Below are 17,192 nucleotides of genomic sequence, written 5' to 3' on the forward strand. Positions count from 1 at the left end.
CATGTGTCTCCACACTTCTACATGATACAATGAATTTAATGTACTTTATGCTTTGTTGTTTTTCAGTAATATTCGCTGCTTTCGTATCGATCCGCCTCCAACCTTTTCATCGAATGAGGCATCTGGTGGGCCTGCTGTGTGGAGTCATGGTTACACAGAAGCCTCAGGTGTCAAGAACAAGTGAGTTCAATGCAGTCAATGATTAAAAAAAAAAAAAAACAGAAAAAAACAACCGCCATCACACTTGTCCAGTAAAGCCTCACTAATCTAAACTTCTTGACAATTCACATTGTTCAAGCCAGATGACTCAAATGAAAAAAATATTAAGGCAGTGCTTATTGATAACACAAATCATGTATACTCATATGTCAATACATCTCTGCTTGGGCTAAATTTCCAATTCAACACTTTAATGTGCATGCTGAAGAAGCGATTCAAGCTGTTGCACACATTGCTTCCACAGTTCCATTTACGGAAGTGTTGTTCAATAGACAAGTCTGCTTGGATGACAGAGACGCTGCTGTACAGTCAAATGAATCATAGAAGGCATTGTTTCCATGGTTATTAGTGTGCGGAGTATTATTATCAATATGTGAACAGAGAAGTCATTATGTCTTTGAAGCCTTCATTGTTTCCTCACTGAGCACATGCCTCATTGACGTTATGGCCTTCTTCTGTTTTTCTTTTCAGACTATGTGTTGCAGCCCTTTCAGTTAACAGTTTCTGCGGGAGTCGTGAGGCTCTGTATGGTGTATTTGACGGGGACAGGAATGTGGAAGTGCCCTACCTATTGCAGTGCACAATGAATGACGTGCTGGCTGAAGAACTACACAAGACCAAAAGAGAAGAGGACTACATGACCAACACTTTCCTTGTAATGCAAAGGTACAAGCTTGACGTTGTCTTGTCTATAATCTGCACAATAAATAACTAACTAAAGATATTAAATAGTTACATTGCCCCCTCTTCTCATATCTCCCTTCTTTTGCCACTTTAGGAAACTGGGAACTGCAGGTCAGAAACTGGGTGGCTCAGCAGCTCTGTGTCACATCCGCCACGACCCCACCGACCCCAGTGGCTGCTTCACCTTGACAGCTGCTAACGTTGGCAAGTGTCAGGCCATCCTGTGCCGTGATGGAAAACCATTGTCCCTGTCCTTGCTACACAACGTAGGGCTCGAAGAGGAGTACCGCAGGATCAGGCAGCACAGGGCTATCATCACTGAGGTAGATGGAAATCTATGTAGAATATAAATGAAAATGTAATTTTCAACATGCACTGCATGAGCATTATATTGATGATTTATATTTTTTCCCACAGGACAACAAGGTTAATGGTGTGACAGATTCTACCCGAATCATGGGCTACTCCTTCCTTTACCCATCCGTCATCCCTTGTCCCTACGTGCACACAGTAACTCTCACCCCCCAGGATGAGTTCTTCATCCTGGGCAGCCGGGGCTTGTGGGACGCTGTGTCTCCCACCGAAGCTGTGGAGGCTGTCCGAAACGTCCCAGACGGCCTGGCTGCTGCTAAGAAGCTGTGCACACTGGCACAGGGCTACGGCTGCACCGACAGCCTCAGCGCTGTTGTGGTCCAGCTCAGTGTGAGTGAAGACTGCTGCTCTTGCTGCTGCTCTGAGCCTCCCCAGCCACCCCCGAGCCCCGGCTTGGGCCCCTATCCCCCGTCGTCCTCTGCCATCAAGGAGCGGCCCTCAGATGGCTCCCTCCCTGTGCCCCCTTCCTCCTGCAGTGAAATCAGCAGCGAGATAAGCACCAGCGAGATGAGCAGTGAGGTGGGATCCACAGCCTCATCTGATGAGCCACCACAAAGCTCCTTGGTGTTGCTCCATGAGCAGCCCCACCACCCTCACCTCCACCTGCATCATCAGGCCCACTCGCTGTCCCTACAGCACCAGCAGGCCCACACAACAACCCAACCCTGCCAGTATTTGTTCCCAGGTTCAGAGCTGCCATCTGCCCGCAGCTGCTGCGCCCTCCATCCAGCCTGCCTAGCAGGCTCCTTCCAGAGGCAGCTGTCTAGTGCCACCTTCTCTAGCGCCCTGTCTGACAACGGGCTGGACAGCGAGGACGAGGAGCCCATTGCTGGTGTCTTCTCTAACGGTAGCCGTGTGGAAGTAGAGGCAGACGTTCACTGCCTCAAATCAGAGTCCTCCTCCTCGTCACCCCAAACGTCTTTACCATCATCCTCTGGCCAGGACCGCACCTTACTTTCTCTTCCCCCACCCCCTCCGCCACCATGCACCCCAGAGCCTCTGGAAGAAGGGGTCGACATGAGCCTCGGGGAGGCTGAGAATGGGCTGGATAGAGACGAATCGTGGCAAGGAGTTGGACTGGGAGGTGGGGATGGGGGAAAGATGGTGGGTGGAAAGAGGAGGGCTAATGGGTCGGTGGCACGCCAGGAAAAGAGTCACAACCTTATCGAGGTGGCTGCGGACGCCCCCTCTAAGAAGTCTGGGGGTTATTTCACAGCTCCAGCCCAGCCTGACCCAGATGACCAGTTCATCATCCCCCCTGAACTGGAGGAGGAAGTGAAGGAAATCATGAAGCAGCATCAGCAGAAACAGCAGAAGCCACCTGGGACCGATCATCCCACTGACTACTACGACACCCCTCTCTGAGCAGCAAAACCACCAACTACAGTCTCATCTCTCTCCCAGCTGCAGCATGCACAGAACCCAACCATCGGCCTAACCGCTCTGATTTTCACGTATATGGACACACATAAATGAGAGGCTGTAAAATGCTAATGAAAAAGTTTCTTGCTACTTTTTCTAAAAAGCCTTCCAGCTCGACACAGCCTCATCATTGCAGAACCATGCACTGTAACCCGCTCCACCTGTTTTTTACTCAAGCAACCCATAGAAAAAACAAGCAAACGAGCCCTTTAATGATACTCAACCCTCTTGAATATTTTGTGGACATGGTTCCCTCTGTCCACGGTTGTGCCCTTCACACAGACTGTGGTGTTGTTTTTACATTAGACAACCAGCTGAGTATGTATCAACACTAGTCTCTTTGCAATAGCATTAGCTCGCCACAACACTTGTTAATATGGATAACAATTCCATGGTTTGTTTGTTCGTTTGTTTTGTAAGAACTCACCATATCTTTTAATGTGAAAGCAGTGAAGTTGCTGAAAGAACTTTTTAAAGCAGAGACACATAATCTTTTTACTATCAGTGAACTATGTCGAATGGTACACCAGTAATACCACACGTAACTGTTGTAGATAGTGCACTTAAAATACTGTATTTCTTCAGTAAATCATGGCTCTTGGCCTGTAAAATGGCATAGAAATTTTTTGTAGAAATTTTAAATACTAACTCCTAGGAGTTGCATACTCTTTATGGTGACTCAGTCACTTTTACTAATCTTCTCTGAGAGAAATGGTGATTTTTTTTTTCTCCAATGATTGTAAATAAGAGAAAAGTTGTATACTGATGCTTTTAAAAGGAACTGCGTACCTTGTATGTCGGTGAAGGTTTTAGTGGTCGGGAGGATGTGCGGTTCACACAGAGTTTGCTGTTATGGAGGTATCACTCCCCACTTTATCCCTTTCACAATGTAGACCCACAAATACAACACACACACACACACACACAAACAAACAAACACACACACACAAACTTACACATACAAATGTAAATGTGCAACTGCAGTTCAGAAACCCCAACATTCCATGCAATATAACTACACAAAATTGCTATGGTTTGCTCCACTTTGTTTGATTGTGATGTCCTGTAGTCATCACTGTATCTAATGAACACTACTAGACTGATTTTTGCATGCACACTTGCATTCACGCACACACACATACACACACACACAAACACACATACATGGACACTCACAGGAAATATTAGTCCCACATCCCTCCTACAGTAACTGTTATCACCGGCATGACTGTGTCAAGTTCAGTAATACAAACAAATATATCCACATGGAAAAGAGACATCACAAATGTTCCTGTCTTTGGTATAATAAATTTTAAATTTGTGAATATAAGTCACACTGTCTGACTTGTTTTTAATGGTTAACCACATATGCAAAGTTTTATGTTTGTGCAGTTTAGATTTTATATGAAAACATTCACTGAAAACTTAAGTTCAAAATAATTTATTTAACATAATAATATTCTTACATTGCTTTGGTGTTATTACATTGAATGACCAGAAGGGGGCAATCTATCATAATGTCATGTCATTACCTTTGGACATTGGGGTTAAAAACCTTAATTCTATAACTCCAAAGCCTGATTTACACAATTTTTAGCATAAACATACAGTTGATGAATTCTGATTTATTTTACTTAAAGTCAGATTTTCTTTTTTGCTGTTTTCTTCTGTTTCCAAAATTGTCATTGGAAAGTTCAGAGTTTAGAGTTTATGTTTTCTATGACATGACTTATGTCATCACTGCGTTTCTTATACTTCTTCTTCAAACAGACGACACTGACCACTGTAATCACCAGCATGACTCCCAGTACAGACAGAGAGGAGGCAAGTGCAAGGGTGGTTTTGTCCATGTCGGACCCCTTATGCTGACAGCTGTCCCCATAGTACCACCAGTCATCACCCACCGCACACCTGGAGAGCAGAGAAAGAAAAGATGAGAGGGAAAAATCTGACTTGACGGTATTCCCAGTGTTCTTAGAGAGTGTCCATAGATTGTGATGGAAAATTGGTAGAAGGTAAATATGAGAGGAACTTAACCAAATGGGACAAGATGATTCACTACTGAACTGATTCAGTAGGCTTTATTTAGATGAAGTGTGGTTCTCAGACACTGAACATCAAATATTTGATATACCCGCCTGCAAAAGCATACTTTTTTCAAATAATTAATCCAGGCTCTTAAAGGAATAGTTCAAATATTTGGGAATTATTAGGCCTTTTTCTTTATTTATTTTTTTGTAGAGATGATCATGAAAATGTCTGAGAGTGGTATCAATCTTCTCATCTAACTTTCAGCAAAAAATCTAATATGTGTAATTCCCCAAATGTCAAACCATCACACAAGGATACAAGGTTGTGAAAATTTGGGTCGCTCTTTTTTGATTTTGAAAAGTCAGCCGGGATCATTAAGGGCTTGCAAAGTGGTACATTCACATTTTAGTGAGTGTGTTCAAAAAAGCCCTCACCTGCAAGAAGCCTTCCCTTCATCCACCACGCACACTCCATCATTCAGACATTGTATGTTAGAGCAGGCATCATGGGGTGAGGTGGTGGCAGGTTGCAGGGTTGTGGAAGGCAGAGGCTGGCTCACAGTCAGATGGGCCACATCTAAAGAGGGACAGCACAAGGAGAGGCCAGTTAATTGTGGAGGAGCATGGATGAACATGAAATAAACAGGCATGATTGGATCGCATGATTGACTCTAGTGGGTACATAAATCACAGATCTAATCATGCATCACTGGTATACATGATCCTACAAATGCTGTGCACGAGTGGGAGAGATGAGTATGCAGCATACTAATGAATGAAGTGATTGATATAATGTATGACAGGATGGATGTCATAATATAAAATACGTACATTTATAATATAAATTATGACTTATGTAGTATCTTTGTACACATTGACAGCGTTTATTTAGAAATCTACTGAGTGTAAACTGTAATCTGGTGTTTTTACCCTCCATGGTGAGGAGAAAGATGGCATCCCCTCCCTTGATAAAATCCCTGCTCTTGGCTCTGAGGTGGGTGAGATACACTGCTGTGCCGGCGCCTGGCCCTCGGAAATACTTAGACCCATCTGCATCTGTGACCTCAACACCCACCTTGCGAGGGTCATCCCAGAAAAATATCTCAGAGTCTGTTTAAAAGGGTGTATAAATACAGTATTAGAGCAAATACAATATGTAGATATGTGAAATGTTTTTACATAAATATCAATTAATTTAAATCATCTTTTTCACACTGAAAATAGCCACACCTGTTGCCTTCATGTTGGGGTCAGTGGTGACACTGCGCTGGTTGGACATACGCTTTTGGATGTGCGGGTGCTGGTCCATGAGCATCATGGTCATCTGTTTCCAGGGACATGGCCATTTCTGCCCAGTGTCCCCTTCACGGGCCACCAGATGAGCAAAGGCTGACAACTCACCAGGATAGCCTGCCTTACCACTGGGGTACAGCGACATCTGGAAGGTGTAATTCTCCTTAGAGGTGAATGGGGGGCTGAAGATAGGTGTATTTGGTGGGGTGGTTTCCATAACATGACTGAAGTTTTTCACTCGCCATATAAACTCTGGACAGGTGGTCTCAGAGAGGTTAATGTCATCCAGGGACAGCCCCCCTTCAGAGGGCCCAGAGCCCTCCTTAGTTCCTTGAAAGACAACGCGGAATTTTGTTTTGATGTCCAGACTCACGTGGTGAAGTTGCCACTCTTCCTTAGGGGATCCTGTTACAGCACATAAGGTAAAAACATGGAATTTATTGAACAGTATGAACATGATGGTCAGATTGTAATAGTACATTTTGAGCCGTAATAACATTTAGTAATAGTCACCATCTATGGTCTTTATAAGGCGCAGTTTTCCGGTGGGGTTAGCTTGGTCATACTCTCGGACAAGGATCTTCAGTGTGTCGCTGGGGCCGCCGCTGTTGTAGTAAAAGAACTGCAAACACTGGTAACCTCTTTTGGGGTAAAGGAGCCTGCTCTCAAGCAGAGCTGTATCTCCAATGTTGGCTGTACCCGTGCTGAAGTGCATGAAATACCCTGAGCCTAAAGATACAAATGCCATAATGTCAACACCTAAGCATTTCTTCAAGGCACTTTGCACAGTGTGTGATAATACAGACCATTCTATCTAATAGCAATGTTTATTGAAGAGATATGTATCTGCACCACATGTTATGTGTATTCCTGCATGGTAATCCTCACCAGTGCATTTGCCCATGTTGGAGTAGTCAGTGTTGGGCCCTCCAGCAGCTTTGGCAAGTCTGACCCAATCAGCCTCATCCCCTTGACCCTGGATCATACCACAGATGTTCTCACGTTCAAAGTCACATGAGTCCAGGAACGTGGAGCTCTTGGCTAGAAGACATTTCATAAACACACACACATTGGACTTTGAACTGCAATAAATGGATTGGATAAATGGATAAATGGATTACATAATTTTTAAAATTTTTAAATGTTTTGCTTATTCATCCATTTTTTGTCAAATGTCAAATCTCTTTGACAGCTGACATCTACATTATTAATTAGAATTAGGTGAAATAAAACTCAGAATTAATCAAGCCAACAGTGGGAAACGTTGGTTGAAGCAGACCCAACACTTCTATTACTGACAATAAAGACAATTGGTTTGTTGGTTCTTACTGCAGTTATAGAGGCGACTGAGCTTGAGCAGATCACTGTCACTGAATTCCATACGCTGGCCAATGACATCACTGAACGCAGGGATCTTGGTGATGATGGTGGGCTCTGTGCCGTTACGGAAGGCATTTTTACTGTAGTGCATCATGGAGCCATAGTCATAGGGTACGCCCAAAGAGCTGGAGGTGGTGTCATCGTAGGTGTTAAAGTTGTGTTCTTTACCTGTAGATCAGACATTTATTCATGTATTATCTCCATACTCTAAATATGGATTTAGATTTCAGACGTAATAAAAACATTGCACCTGGTTGCTTATCAACAGCTGACACATGTGTAAAGACTGCTGACATATCAAAGTACTTTGTGCTTTAATTACTTAAAATGATTGATTAATGATTTGATGATTAGCTATGATACACAGTGTTATATTCCTCAGTGTGTTGATAATGTCTTTTGCTTATCAGGAAAGGAAAACAACACATGTAAATGCTTATCACACAAGCAATAAACCAACTGCTGCATGAAGTGCATTCCTTCAAGTCCTCCATAACAAACTGCCTGAACATTGCATGGAATGAAGTGATTTTTCTATTTCATTAGAATGTAAATTTTTGTGAAAAGCTTGTATATGTATAATGTATAAAATCTACTTTACATTCCTTCTCAATCTAAGAAAATTGTGATCAGTGTGCTAGATACATAAACATTCAAATAGAAGTCATGAAGCAGGCATGTCATAAAAGAATAAATGTTATGTGTGAGCATGAACGAGAAGTGTTTAACTTAATTATAATTTAGTTGTCAGAGTAGCAGTGAGAGGTTCAATACCCTCTGAGATGCGGTCCCACATGATTTTGACATAATCATCGCGGTCCGCCCTGGACTGCTCATGCCAGAAACCCAGAGCATGAAGGAACTCATGTTCAATGGTGGCGATGCGGTCACAGTTTCTCCCTATTGACAATCTCTGCGCCCCAACTTGCTGATTACCCACAGAGGAGAAACAGCTTTTGGAAAAATAACAAGGCTTTTATGAACATCACATAGACTCCACAATGTCTTTTTGGTCTGTGTTGTAATAATTTGAAAAATAAATGAACAAGGGTTATATTTGCCTTACCCGCCCCCTTTAAAGATGGAAATGTAGTTTGCTTCTCCATTCCAAGGCTTGAAGTCAATGCAGGTCTTGAGCCGGTACTGCTCAAAGGCCTTCAGAATCACACCTTTTGCATTGATCTCTGCAGCAATGATAAATCAATTCTGTTAAAGATGAAACATGTGTCTTCCAAATTCCTTTTTATGATCAAGTCCATTTCAAGTCAATTTATTTATATAGCCTTGAGCCAAATCACAGGGAACTTTTCACATAGAGCAGGTCTAGACTGTACTCTTTTATTTACAGAGACCCAACATTCTCCAATGAGCAAGCACTTGGTGACAGCAGCAAGGAAAAACTCCCCTTTAACGGGAAGATACCTCAAGCAGAACCTGACTCCAGGTGGGCAGCCATCTGCCTTGACCATAATGCTGTGTAAATTCATTAAAAGTGCTTTGGTCAAATTATTCAAGCTTTTAAGGTTCAAGATTGCATCTACTTCCATAAGACACATGTTTTACTCACTGCCTTGGTTGTAAATGGCCAAACATTAAATATACAGTGCTGCATACACCATGCAGCGTTCAAATACAGTTCTAAACTGTAGACTGAGAGTATTTTTGATGTTGGCTACTGTAATTGAAGAAAAGGCTGTTTTTCTTTGCAGCAAAGAAAAACAGCCACCCCCTCAAATGTTCTAACAGACACTCTTACCTAAGTCATCTTGCATGAAGTATGGGATTGTCTTTGGCCACCTGTACTCATCACCTATTAGGGAATTTCGAGTTTGCCTCTGTAGCGGTCAATAAAAGCAATCAAAAAGACAGAAGTAATGAGTCAAGGTTAAGCTTTCTTCACAAAATTCAATGGTGACAATTAAAAGCAATTAAATAACATACCTCATCAATCACAATGTCCCCCTCTACAAGATTCAGCCCTGCTTCTGTGGAGACCAGGCACAAAGAAAATTGGTTTACAATAATAATCTGAAGACCTAAAAGAAAAAAAAAAGTTTTTCTTCTTTTTGCATACCTTCATTGATATCAAAAATGTCAAGGTCTCGTCCACCGTCCACATCGTAGTCTGCAAAAGTACATATGAAAAGAAATGTACGAAAACTCACCAAGAAAGTAACAAAAAAGTGACAATAATAATAAATATGTTCTGTCTTGCTGGTTTGAAAATAAAACACCTACCTGATACTTTTGTTGTGGGCTAAACAAAAAAGAATTAAAATGTAAATTTTATTGATTTGTAACAGTAATATATCAAGTTTCTATTTATCATACCACAGTATCAAGACAAACCCCTCTCTTACCAAACACAGTGTAGCACCACAGAGGAAACACACAATGTGAAGAGCAAATAAACCTGTAGGTTTTCTTCCTGCCATGTCTTAAAAAGTCCCTCTGCAAGGGACGCTGCAAGTGTCAGGTACTGAGCTCTGACAGACACTTGGAAAGAAGAAAATTAGAGAGAAGTGCATGCTGGGAATAAAATAAAATACACGTGAATCACAAGTGAATAAGTAACAGAGCTGTAAAGGGTCCAAGTTATACTGCAACTTTAATCTATTCTGCTATCTGTTGACAAATCTTTACACATTTGCAGATTGGCTGCAGACAAGTAGTGAAGCAGCAAGCCAGAGGGCAGCAAAACAGTCATATAACTTACTTTATTGCCAAAAACTCTGGCAAATGAGAAGGTAGCAATGCACTGTATCAATAAGATCAATTTCCAACAAGACACCTTAACATTTTCAAATCATAATGCTTTGTTTTTATTAACCTTTACCTTTCACAAGACACCACAAACGCATACTGTATAAGCCCAATCCACAATGCCACACACATTTTCAAATACTACAATTTGAATAATGTTTAAGACTTCAGGCCTTCAATATCTACAACAAAACAATGAATTACTGACAAAAACATTATGTTTACTGCTATAGATCCCTGTCCTATATGCCTTTATTCATCAGAAAGTAACAGTGATGCTTTGAATGTTTGTAGCCAAACTACCAATTTTATTGATCAAAAATGAATCAATGCCATTTCTGTAGGCTGTTTCTTTGCTGTAATGTTAACTCTTGAGGCACTTGGGCAGTTATGTATTATTCTTGAGGCTCTTCAAGTAGTTCAAAGCTCATTACACTATAATTTAGTTTAGTTTATCCTTATCCTGGATAATCATTACCTTGGACTTCCTCATATCAGTGCTTCATGGACATTTTGGAAATGGCTGCTGTGTATAGCCTACGTGGTCTATCATTCCCCCAAAAAATGCTGGATTTGTAAATTTCCTATACACTGTGCTCTGCCCTCCCAACAGTTCCAGCTTAGTGGTCGAAGATTGTGAAAAAAAGACTGAAAATAACATAAATGCAACTACTGTATGGCCTTGTATTGAAGCTGCTTTGTGCTACACTGATTGCACAAAGCTGCAAGACAGAATGAAATACAAAAGGATTACATCAAACAGTCACACTTATCACCGCACTGACTCCAGAATTCAACAATTGAACAAAGAAGCATATTGACAATTGCCCATACATACAAAGGATCCTGGTGTTTTGCCTTGAAAATTGTTGTTGGCATTATCTACATGCATGCCATGACATACTCCACAGCACTCCACTCTTCCCTGAGCCACCTGTATAATCACAATTCATACATAATGCTGTTCATGGACTTCAGTTCAGCATTTAATACTGTGATCCACTCCTAGCTGATCCCAAGCTGAGCCAGCTTGGTATCAGCACATCCCTCTGCAACTGGAATCTGGACTTTCTGACTAACAGACCCCACTATGTTAAGTTACACTATCTCCTCCTCCAATATCACCCTGAATACGTACTGAGCCCTCTTCTGTATTTTCTGTTTACCCATGACTGTGTTCCTGTCTATGGCTCAAACACCATAGTCAAGTTTGCAGATGACACCACGGTGGTAGGCCTAATCAGAGGTGATGATGAGAGGGCCTACAGGGAGGAGGTTCAGTACCTGGCTGCATGGTGTGCCGACAACAACCTGGTGCTTTACACCCAGAAGACCAAGGAGATCATTGTGGGGTTCAGGTGGGCTGGGAGCCATGCACACACCACCATCTAGATCAATGGAGCTGTAATAGAGCAGCTGTCAAGCTTCAAATTCCTTGGCATCCATATCTCAGATGATCTCACCTGATGCCTAAACTCCTCCATCCTGATAAAAAACCTCCTACAGAACCTAAAAAAGCTCACCTGTGTCCCAGAATACTGAGGGACTTCTACTGCTGTACTATTGAGAGCCTCACAAACTGCATCTCAGTGTGGTATGGCAACTGCTCCACATAAAACCATAAAGCACTCCAGTAGGTAGTGAAAACTGGAGTCTTATCTGAGTCATAGACAAACTTGTGTCTTCTCCATGAAGATTATATCAATATATATATATTTTTTTAAGAATCTCAAGAAATGGCTGGTGATCCATCATGTGAGTCTCATAAAATAAACCTTAAATTAATTACTGAGGAGTTGTTTCTTACAGTAAAGCTTTTGTATATGAAGCTGCAATTCATTGTGCCCTTGATTATAGTGGAACTAGGACGCAGCAGAGGGAACAATCATGCACGGCTGTCAAATCCTGGGTGGTTTGGCAGTGTCATATTTTAGCTGTTGGTGATTACTTATTGATATTTCTTGGGCTCTGCTTTATATTACTTAAAAATGGGTTCATGGAATAGATTAAACTAATGGAGCTGAACTGATGCAGTTCAAGATCTGGTCATATTTTTCCTGTGACTGACCACATGCAGCTATGAGATAATGAGTATTATACACCTGCAAGACATTTTACCGTATGCAAAATTTAAAAAAATGAATACAGAGTACTGGAATGGAACCATAGAGAACATGTTATGCCCCAAACATTTGGAAGGTTTAATCCGCAGGTAATGCAATACCTTCTATTGTACATTATGTTGATAAGTGACTCTTCTGGGTTGTGTAGTAAGGGCTTGTGTGTTCTCACTCATGTGCGTGGTGTCTGTACTAAGCTGTACAGACAGTTTTGTGTCTGCCTTTATGTGGTTATCTCTCATCTTCCCCGGAGCACACTGAAAAGACACAATTTCTTGTGATTTGTCTAGTGGATGCACTTATGCATCTTCTAAGTTCCATCTTCATTCATTACTAAATAATTACAATTCAGTTCAATTCAATGGGCTTTACTAGCATGAAAGTTTTGAGAACAATGTTACCAAAGCATCAAAATACAATTTGTGAAAATATTTGGACAGTACAAAATAATTATAATAAAAATTTACTTACTTACTTAATTATATATATATAGTATGTCATATGCATGTATGTGTGTGTGTGTGTGTGTGTGTGTGTGTGTGTCTAGGTTTTCACAAGCTATGGCTATGGGTTAGGTAAGCCATTTCACTTTGATCTTGATACTTGATCTCATTTGGTTTCCACTGGAAAGCCCCAACATATTTATAGCTGGTATATAGAATAGGAAACTGTGGCCACTTAAGCAACAATCTCTATACCTACAAGCCTCATAAGTTACTGCTAGGTGCTGAATCATCTTTAGTATAAAGAGGTGGAACATTTTTGAACAATACATTTTAATTTAGTTATGGTTCTAGACATGGTATCTGTAAAACATTAGTAAGAAGAGAATGAGTGGTTAATTAGAGAGTGTTTACTGTTTTGCTATAGGTCCCTCTCTATTCTTCTTCTTCTTCTTCTTCTTCTTCTTCTTCTTCTTCTTCTTCTTCTTCTTCTTCTTCTTCTTATTATTATTATTATTATTATCATTATCATTGATCTTTATTTCTACAGGAGTTTATTCCTTTGTTGTGAAACACCCAGAATATGGAGTATATTCATATTATTCAGCAGTCGCAGGTGCAACCCATTTGGATCACAGGGATTTCATGTCAGGGTGATTCCAAATATTTAAAGATCCCCTCCAGACATGTTTCAAGATGTATATAAAATGCTCTACATAGAAAAATAATTTCTAATATGTTTTTTTCACACAAAAAAGTTAAGTTGCCTTATTAAAATCCTTAAAATTACATCTTCTCCTTCTCCTTCATTAAAAATGGAAGAATCAATGAATATGTAAATGTTGTTCATTTCAAAAGTTGAACTACTAGCCAAAAGATGTCTGCTACTTCACTTAAAAGCCCATTCTCAGTGCATGTGTGCTGGAGGTTTCAAGTTTCCACATCTCACTTGTGTTAGTTGCATACTGGACCACAATTGGATCTAAACTAGTTGTGATGTCACAAATCATGCTTGTAGGTACATGCCTTAGCAGATGAATGTGAAACCAGCCTTCCAGTGTCAAACTCTGCACATACATCATTCTGCACAGTGAGGCTCAAACATCCAACTGAAGTAACAAGAAGAAAAACATATTTTTGAGTGGAGGGGGACTTTAAATATCCAACTTCCTAAGGTACAGTATTTCTATACCTAAGCATTTAAATTGTGTAAAAACTAAATTTGATGATGCACCTAAAGCACAAAATCCACATGACCGGACATTAACTGCAAATGACATCAGTTCCTGTAGATACAGGTAGCCTGCAAATAAAATTTAAAAGCACAGTTTCAAGGACAAAGAACTACATTCAACATGAATATAAATAATTAAAATAAAATTAAAATAATTTACATAAGCCATAGTTTAGGAGTTATGATGCCGACCATGAACCACTTGTTTATACCTGGAATAGTTCGTATGTGTGTGTTTGTGTGTGTATGTGCATTGATGGATTACTCGTGCAGTCATGTGTGCAGGCATTCCTTTCATACAAATTCACTCACACATCCGCTGTAAGTGCTGTGGAAATCAACAAATGTTTTATGTGCCAATCCTGTGTCATACTTAATTAAACTTGCACATGAGCACAGGTACACACAGGGTGTAGAAAAACACTGAAGAATGAAGCTTACACGTCTATAAAACTGCAGTAGAGACATGGATGTGAGAATATTCCCATGAGAGAACGCTGACAAAAGGAAAAGCTGTAAAGTGTTGCTTATTATTAAACAAGCAGCACATTAAAGACAGGCTGCTGTATAACCATATTAATACATATACAATATATATAATATATCCATAATACCACTTGCAGTTCTTATGTTACCTCCTTCCACTCTCTATAAACTTGCTTACACTTTTAGAAAAAGTTAAAAATGAAAAAATGTGATCTGTGTGTGAATATTCCCAGTATTTACAGGCGATGGATTCATGTTTGGTAATACCAGCTGTTCTCTCGCAGATTGTTCCTGCTGCGAGTGGTTTCAGCACAGCAAGGCTTCAACCCCTCCATCAGTGCATTAATAACAGGCTCACTCTTTCCATTGATCTCATGATCAGAGGATGCATGTATCTGCACATATCTGTCTCTGCATTCATATTTTCTAATTTACATATAGATTAGAACTACTCGCATAGTATGCAGTAATGGGGAGGAGGCATTTGGGTGCTCGAGTTACTGTTTGGGGTAACTAGTAACTTGATAGAATCCTTCATTTAAGGTTAAATTACTAAAAGTAAATGGATTAATGAAAGGACTGCACAAACAGTGCAGTCTTTTTTTTTCCTCATGTATGTCTTACCTGTCTGTAGCTGTTTCGCCCCCCTCCTCACCACCTCCACCAGCATCCAGACCATATCCATGGTTCAGAGAGATCTCCAGAAGTCTGTCAGAAGGTGGATCTAGATGAAACCTTCATGAATAATAATAATCATCATCATCATCATCATAATCATAATACTAATAAATGCACGATTCTTGCCAATCCCCTTTTCTAGAGTGCTACCTGGTTGATCTACCTTTAGCCATCATTAGTGGTATACAGAATTAGTCCTTAGTTCATTCATGATGAATCATCATAACTATGCAACCATAACTAAGTCATGGATGAACAGGTATAGCAGCAAAACAAACTTAAAATCTATACATTAAATGTCACTTGACAAAATCCCATCTTTTAAAGACAGCTTTGCATAACCTCAGCCAATACACTAGTGGCAACATTAACACTGTTAATACACCTGCAAAATCAAAGAAGGGTGTAAGGCCAGCACAAAATACTTCATAAATTGTTTCAGTATACATGTGACAGCTGCTCTGGAGATGGATTATTGTTGATTCATTTTAGCTCTTCCTTGTTTAATTGTACAGTGTCTGTCTTGAAATGGAACACGGTACAACTATATTATTTTGGAAATAAATAAGTTTAGGAATGCATATATAAATTCAACCAACCAACAATCAAGCAACTAAGAGAATTAATAAAAACAACTACAAGAGTCATAAAAACATCACATAGTAATGCTTAAAAAATCTCCAAGGGCAATGTAAGAATCTAGTTGAGAGCTGTAGGCAATTAATTCCATTTAAAAAGAATGTAGCACTTGAATCTACTTATGCTACTATAAGTGTGTATGTGCACAGGATATCGAACTTTAAGTAATGAATGGTGTACTGTGGCTACATGATGGAAAGTTCATCCAATGTTGCAATACAATTATGACATTTATCATCATTAACTGATGCTCTACTTGATTGGTCTCTACTGCAGATTTAGTTTTAATGCGGTGTCTCCACCCAAAACTAATAACAACAACCCTCTCTTCATTACACTCATGCCAGTGTATACATGCCATTACCACCAAATTACACGGTCAATACAGATGTTACAATTCACTGATCTACTATTAACACTGATTGCTTATCAGTAATTGTCCTGCAAACACGGAGGGGATAATGTACCACAACTTCACAGTTAGAAGCTCAAGGGACCTATGAACCTGTTTAAATTTCAGTCCAACAACAAGCATTTGCTTGTATTGAATTACATAATGCTGATTTGACACTGAAACTGAAAATCAATGGTGCTGGCCAGTCAACTGAGAGCAGGTCTGAAGGGACATCTCAGAAACTATTTTTCTTAAAGATCCCTTCCAGACATGTTCTAGATGTATATACAACTCTAGAAACACTAGAAAAATGTTTTTCCTTCAATTATCTCATTAAAATCCTTAAAAGGACATCTTCCCCTTCTCCCTTTCTAAATATTCCAGAATCTATGACTATACAGATATTTTTCACTTCAAAAGTTTAACTGCTGGACACAAGATACCTCCAACTTCACTGAAAAGTATTTTTGCAGTGTATGTGCATTGTAGGTTTCAGTTTTGGAGGTACTCGGCTTTAACTCACTAATGTGAAAACAGCCTTCTTGTGTCAAACTCTGCACAAAGATCATTCTGCGCAGTGAAGCTCAAACATCCAACTGAAGGAATGATTAGCAAAACACATTTTTGAGTGGAGGGGGGACAATTGAATCTGTGGCTCAAAAACACACTTTGCTCTGTTCTTCAAGCCCTACTGTCACATACTGATGTTGCTCCTCTGCCTGAGCTGTTGAAATTTTTGGCAAATCACACCATGATACTGTGAGTATGTGTGAGGGTGGAAAGTAATAGGCTAAGTCATAAAAATGCATTTGCTGTGGTGTCGAGCATATGTAAATTCAACTGTTTCTTAGTTTGGTTGTAATCTGAGCTGTTGGACATGGGAGGAGATCTAAAGATGGTGTGATGTAAAGACGTGATCTTCAGTTACAACTCTCTGTTGTCCGGCCTTATCAATGTTGCAGGAGCACAGGCCAGAAAGATCAAAGCCATGAATCCCTATGGGATTTAGGGTTGGGTCCCCTGATGTCCTCCTAT

General features: G+C 40.2%; 2 protein-coding genes across 2 annotated transcripts in view; one reads left to right on the forward strand and one right to left on the reverse strand.

Moving 5' to 3' along the window:
- The window catches only part of phlpp1 (PH domain and leucine rich repeat protein phosphatase 1), a 48,113-nt gene extending 44,092 nt beyond the window's left edge, over positions 1-4,021 (forward strand). Inside the window, exons 14-17 of the mRNA XM_044368926.1 lie at positions 67-180; positions 691-885; positions 998-1,226; positions 1,321-4,021. Coding sequence (XP_044224861.1) covers positions 67-180; positions 691-885; positions 998-1,226; positions 1,321-2,640 — 1,858 coding nt within the window. The 3' untranslated portion in view covers positions 2,641-4,021. The remainder of the gene's footprint in view (positions 1-66; positions 181-690; positions 886-997; positions 1,227-1,320) is intronic.
- Positions 4,022-4,122: 101 nt separating this feature from the next.
- On the reverse strand, positions 4,123-9,878 carry mep1bb (meprin A subunit beta b). Its single transcript, XM_044368933.1, has 14 exons — positions 9,761-9,878; positions 9,639-9,657; positions 9,475-9,525; positions 9,342-9,385; positions 9,157-9,235; positions 8,467-8,584; positions 8,175-8,353; positions 7,350-7,568; positions 6,909-7,061; positions 6,534-6,749; positions 5,958-6,425; positions 5,658-5,837; positions 5,163-5,304; positions 4,123-4,608 (listed from the first exon to the last, which is right to left on the reverse strand). The coding sequence occupies exons 1-14, from the start codon at positions 9,833-9,835 to the stop codon at positions 4,392-4,394; spliced, it is 2,160 nt and encodes a 719-aa protein (XP_044224868.1). The 5' UTR covers positions 9,836-9,878; the 3' UTR covers positions 4,123-4,391.
- Between the last annotated feature and the right edge of the window lie 7,314 nt (positions 9,879-17,192).

The sequence above is a fragment of the Thunnus albacares genome, chromosome 12, assembly GCF_914725855.1.
Source record: "Thunnus albacares chromosome 12, fThuAlb1.1, whole genome shotgun sequence".
NCBI lineage: Eukaryota > Metazoa > Chordata > Actinopteri > Scombriformes > Scombridae > Thunnus > Thunnus albacares.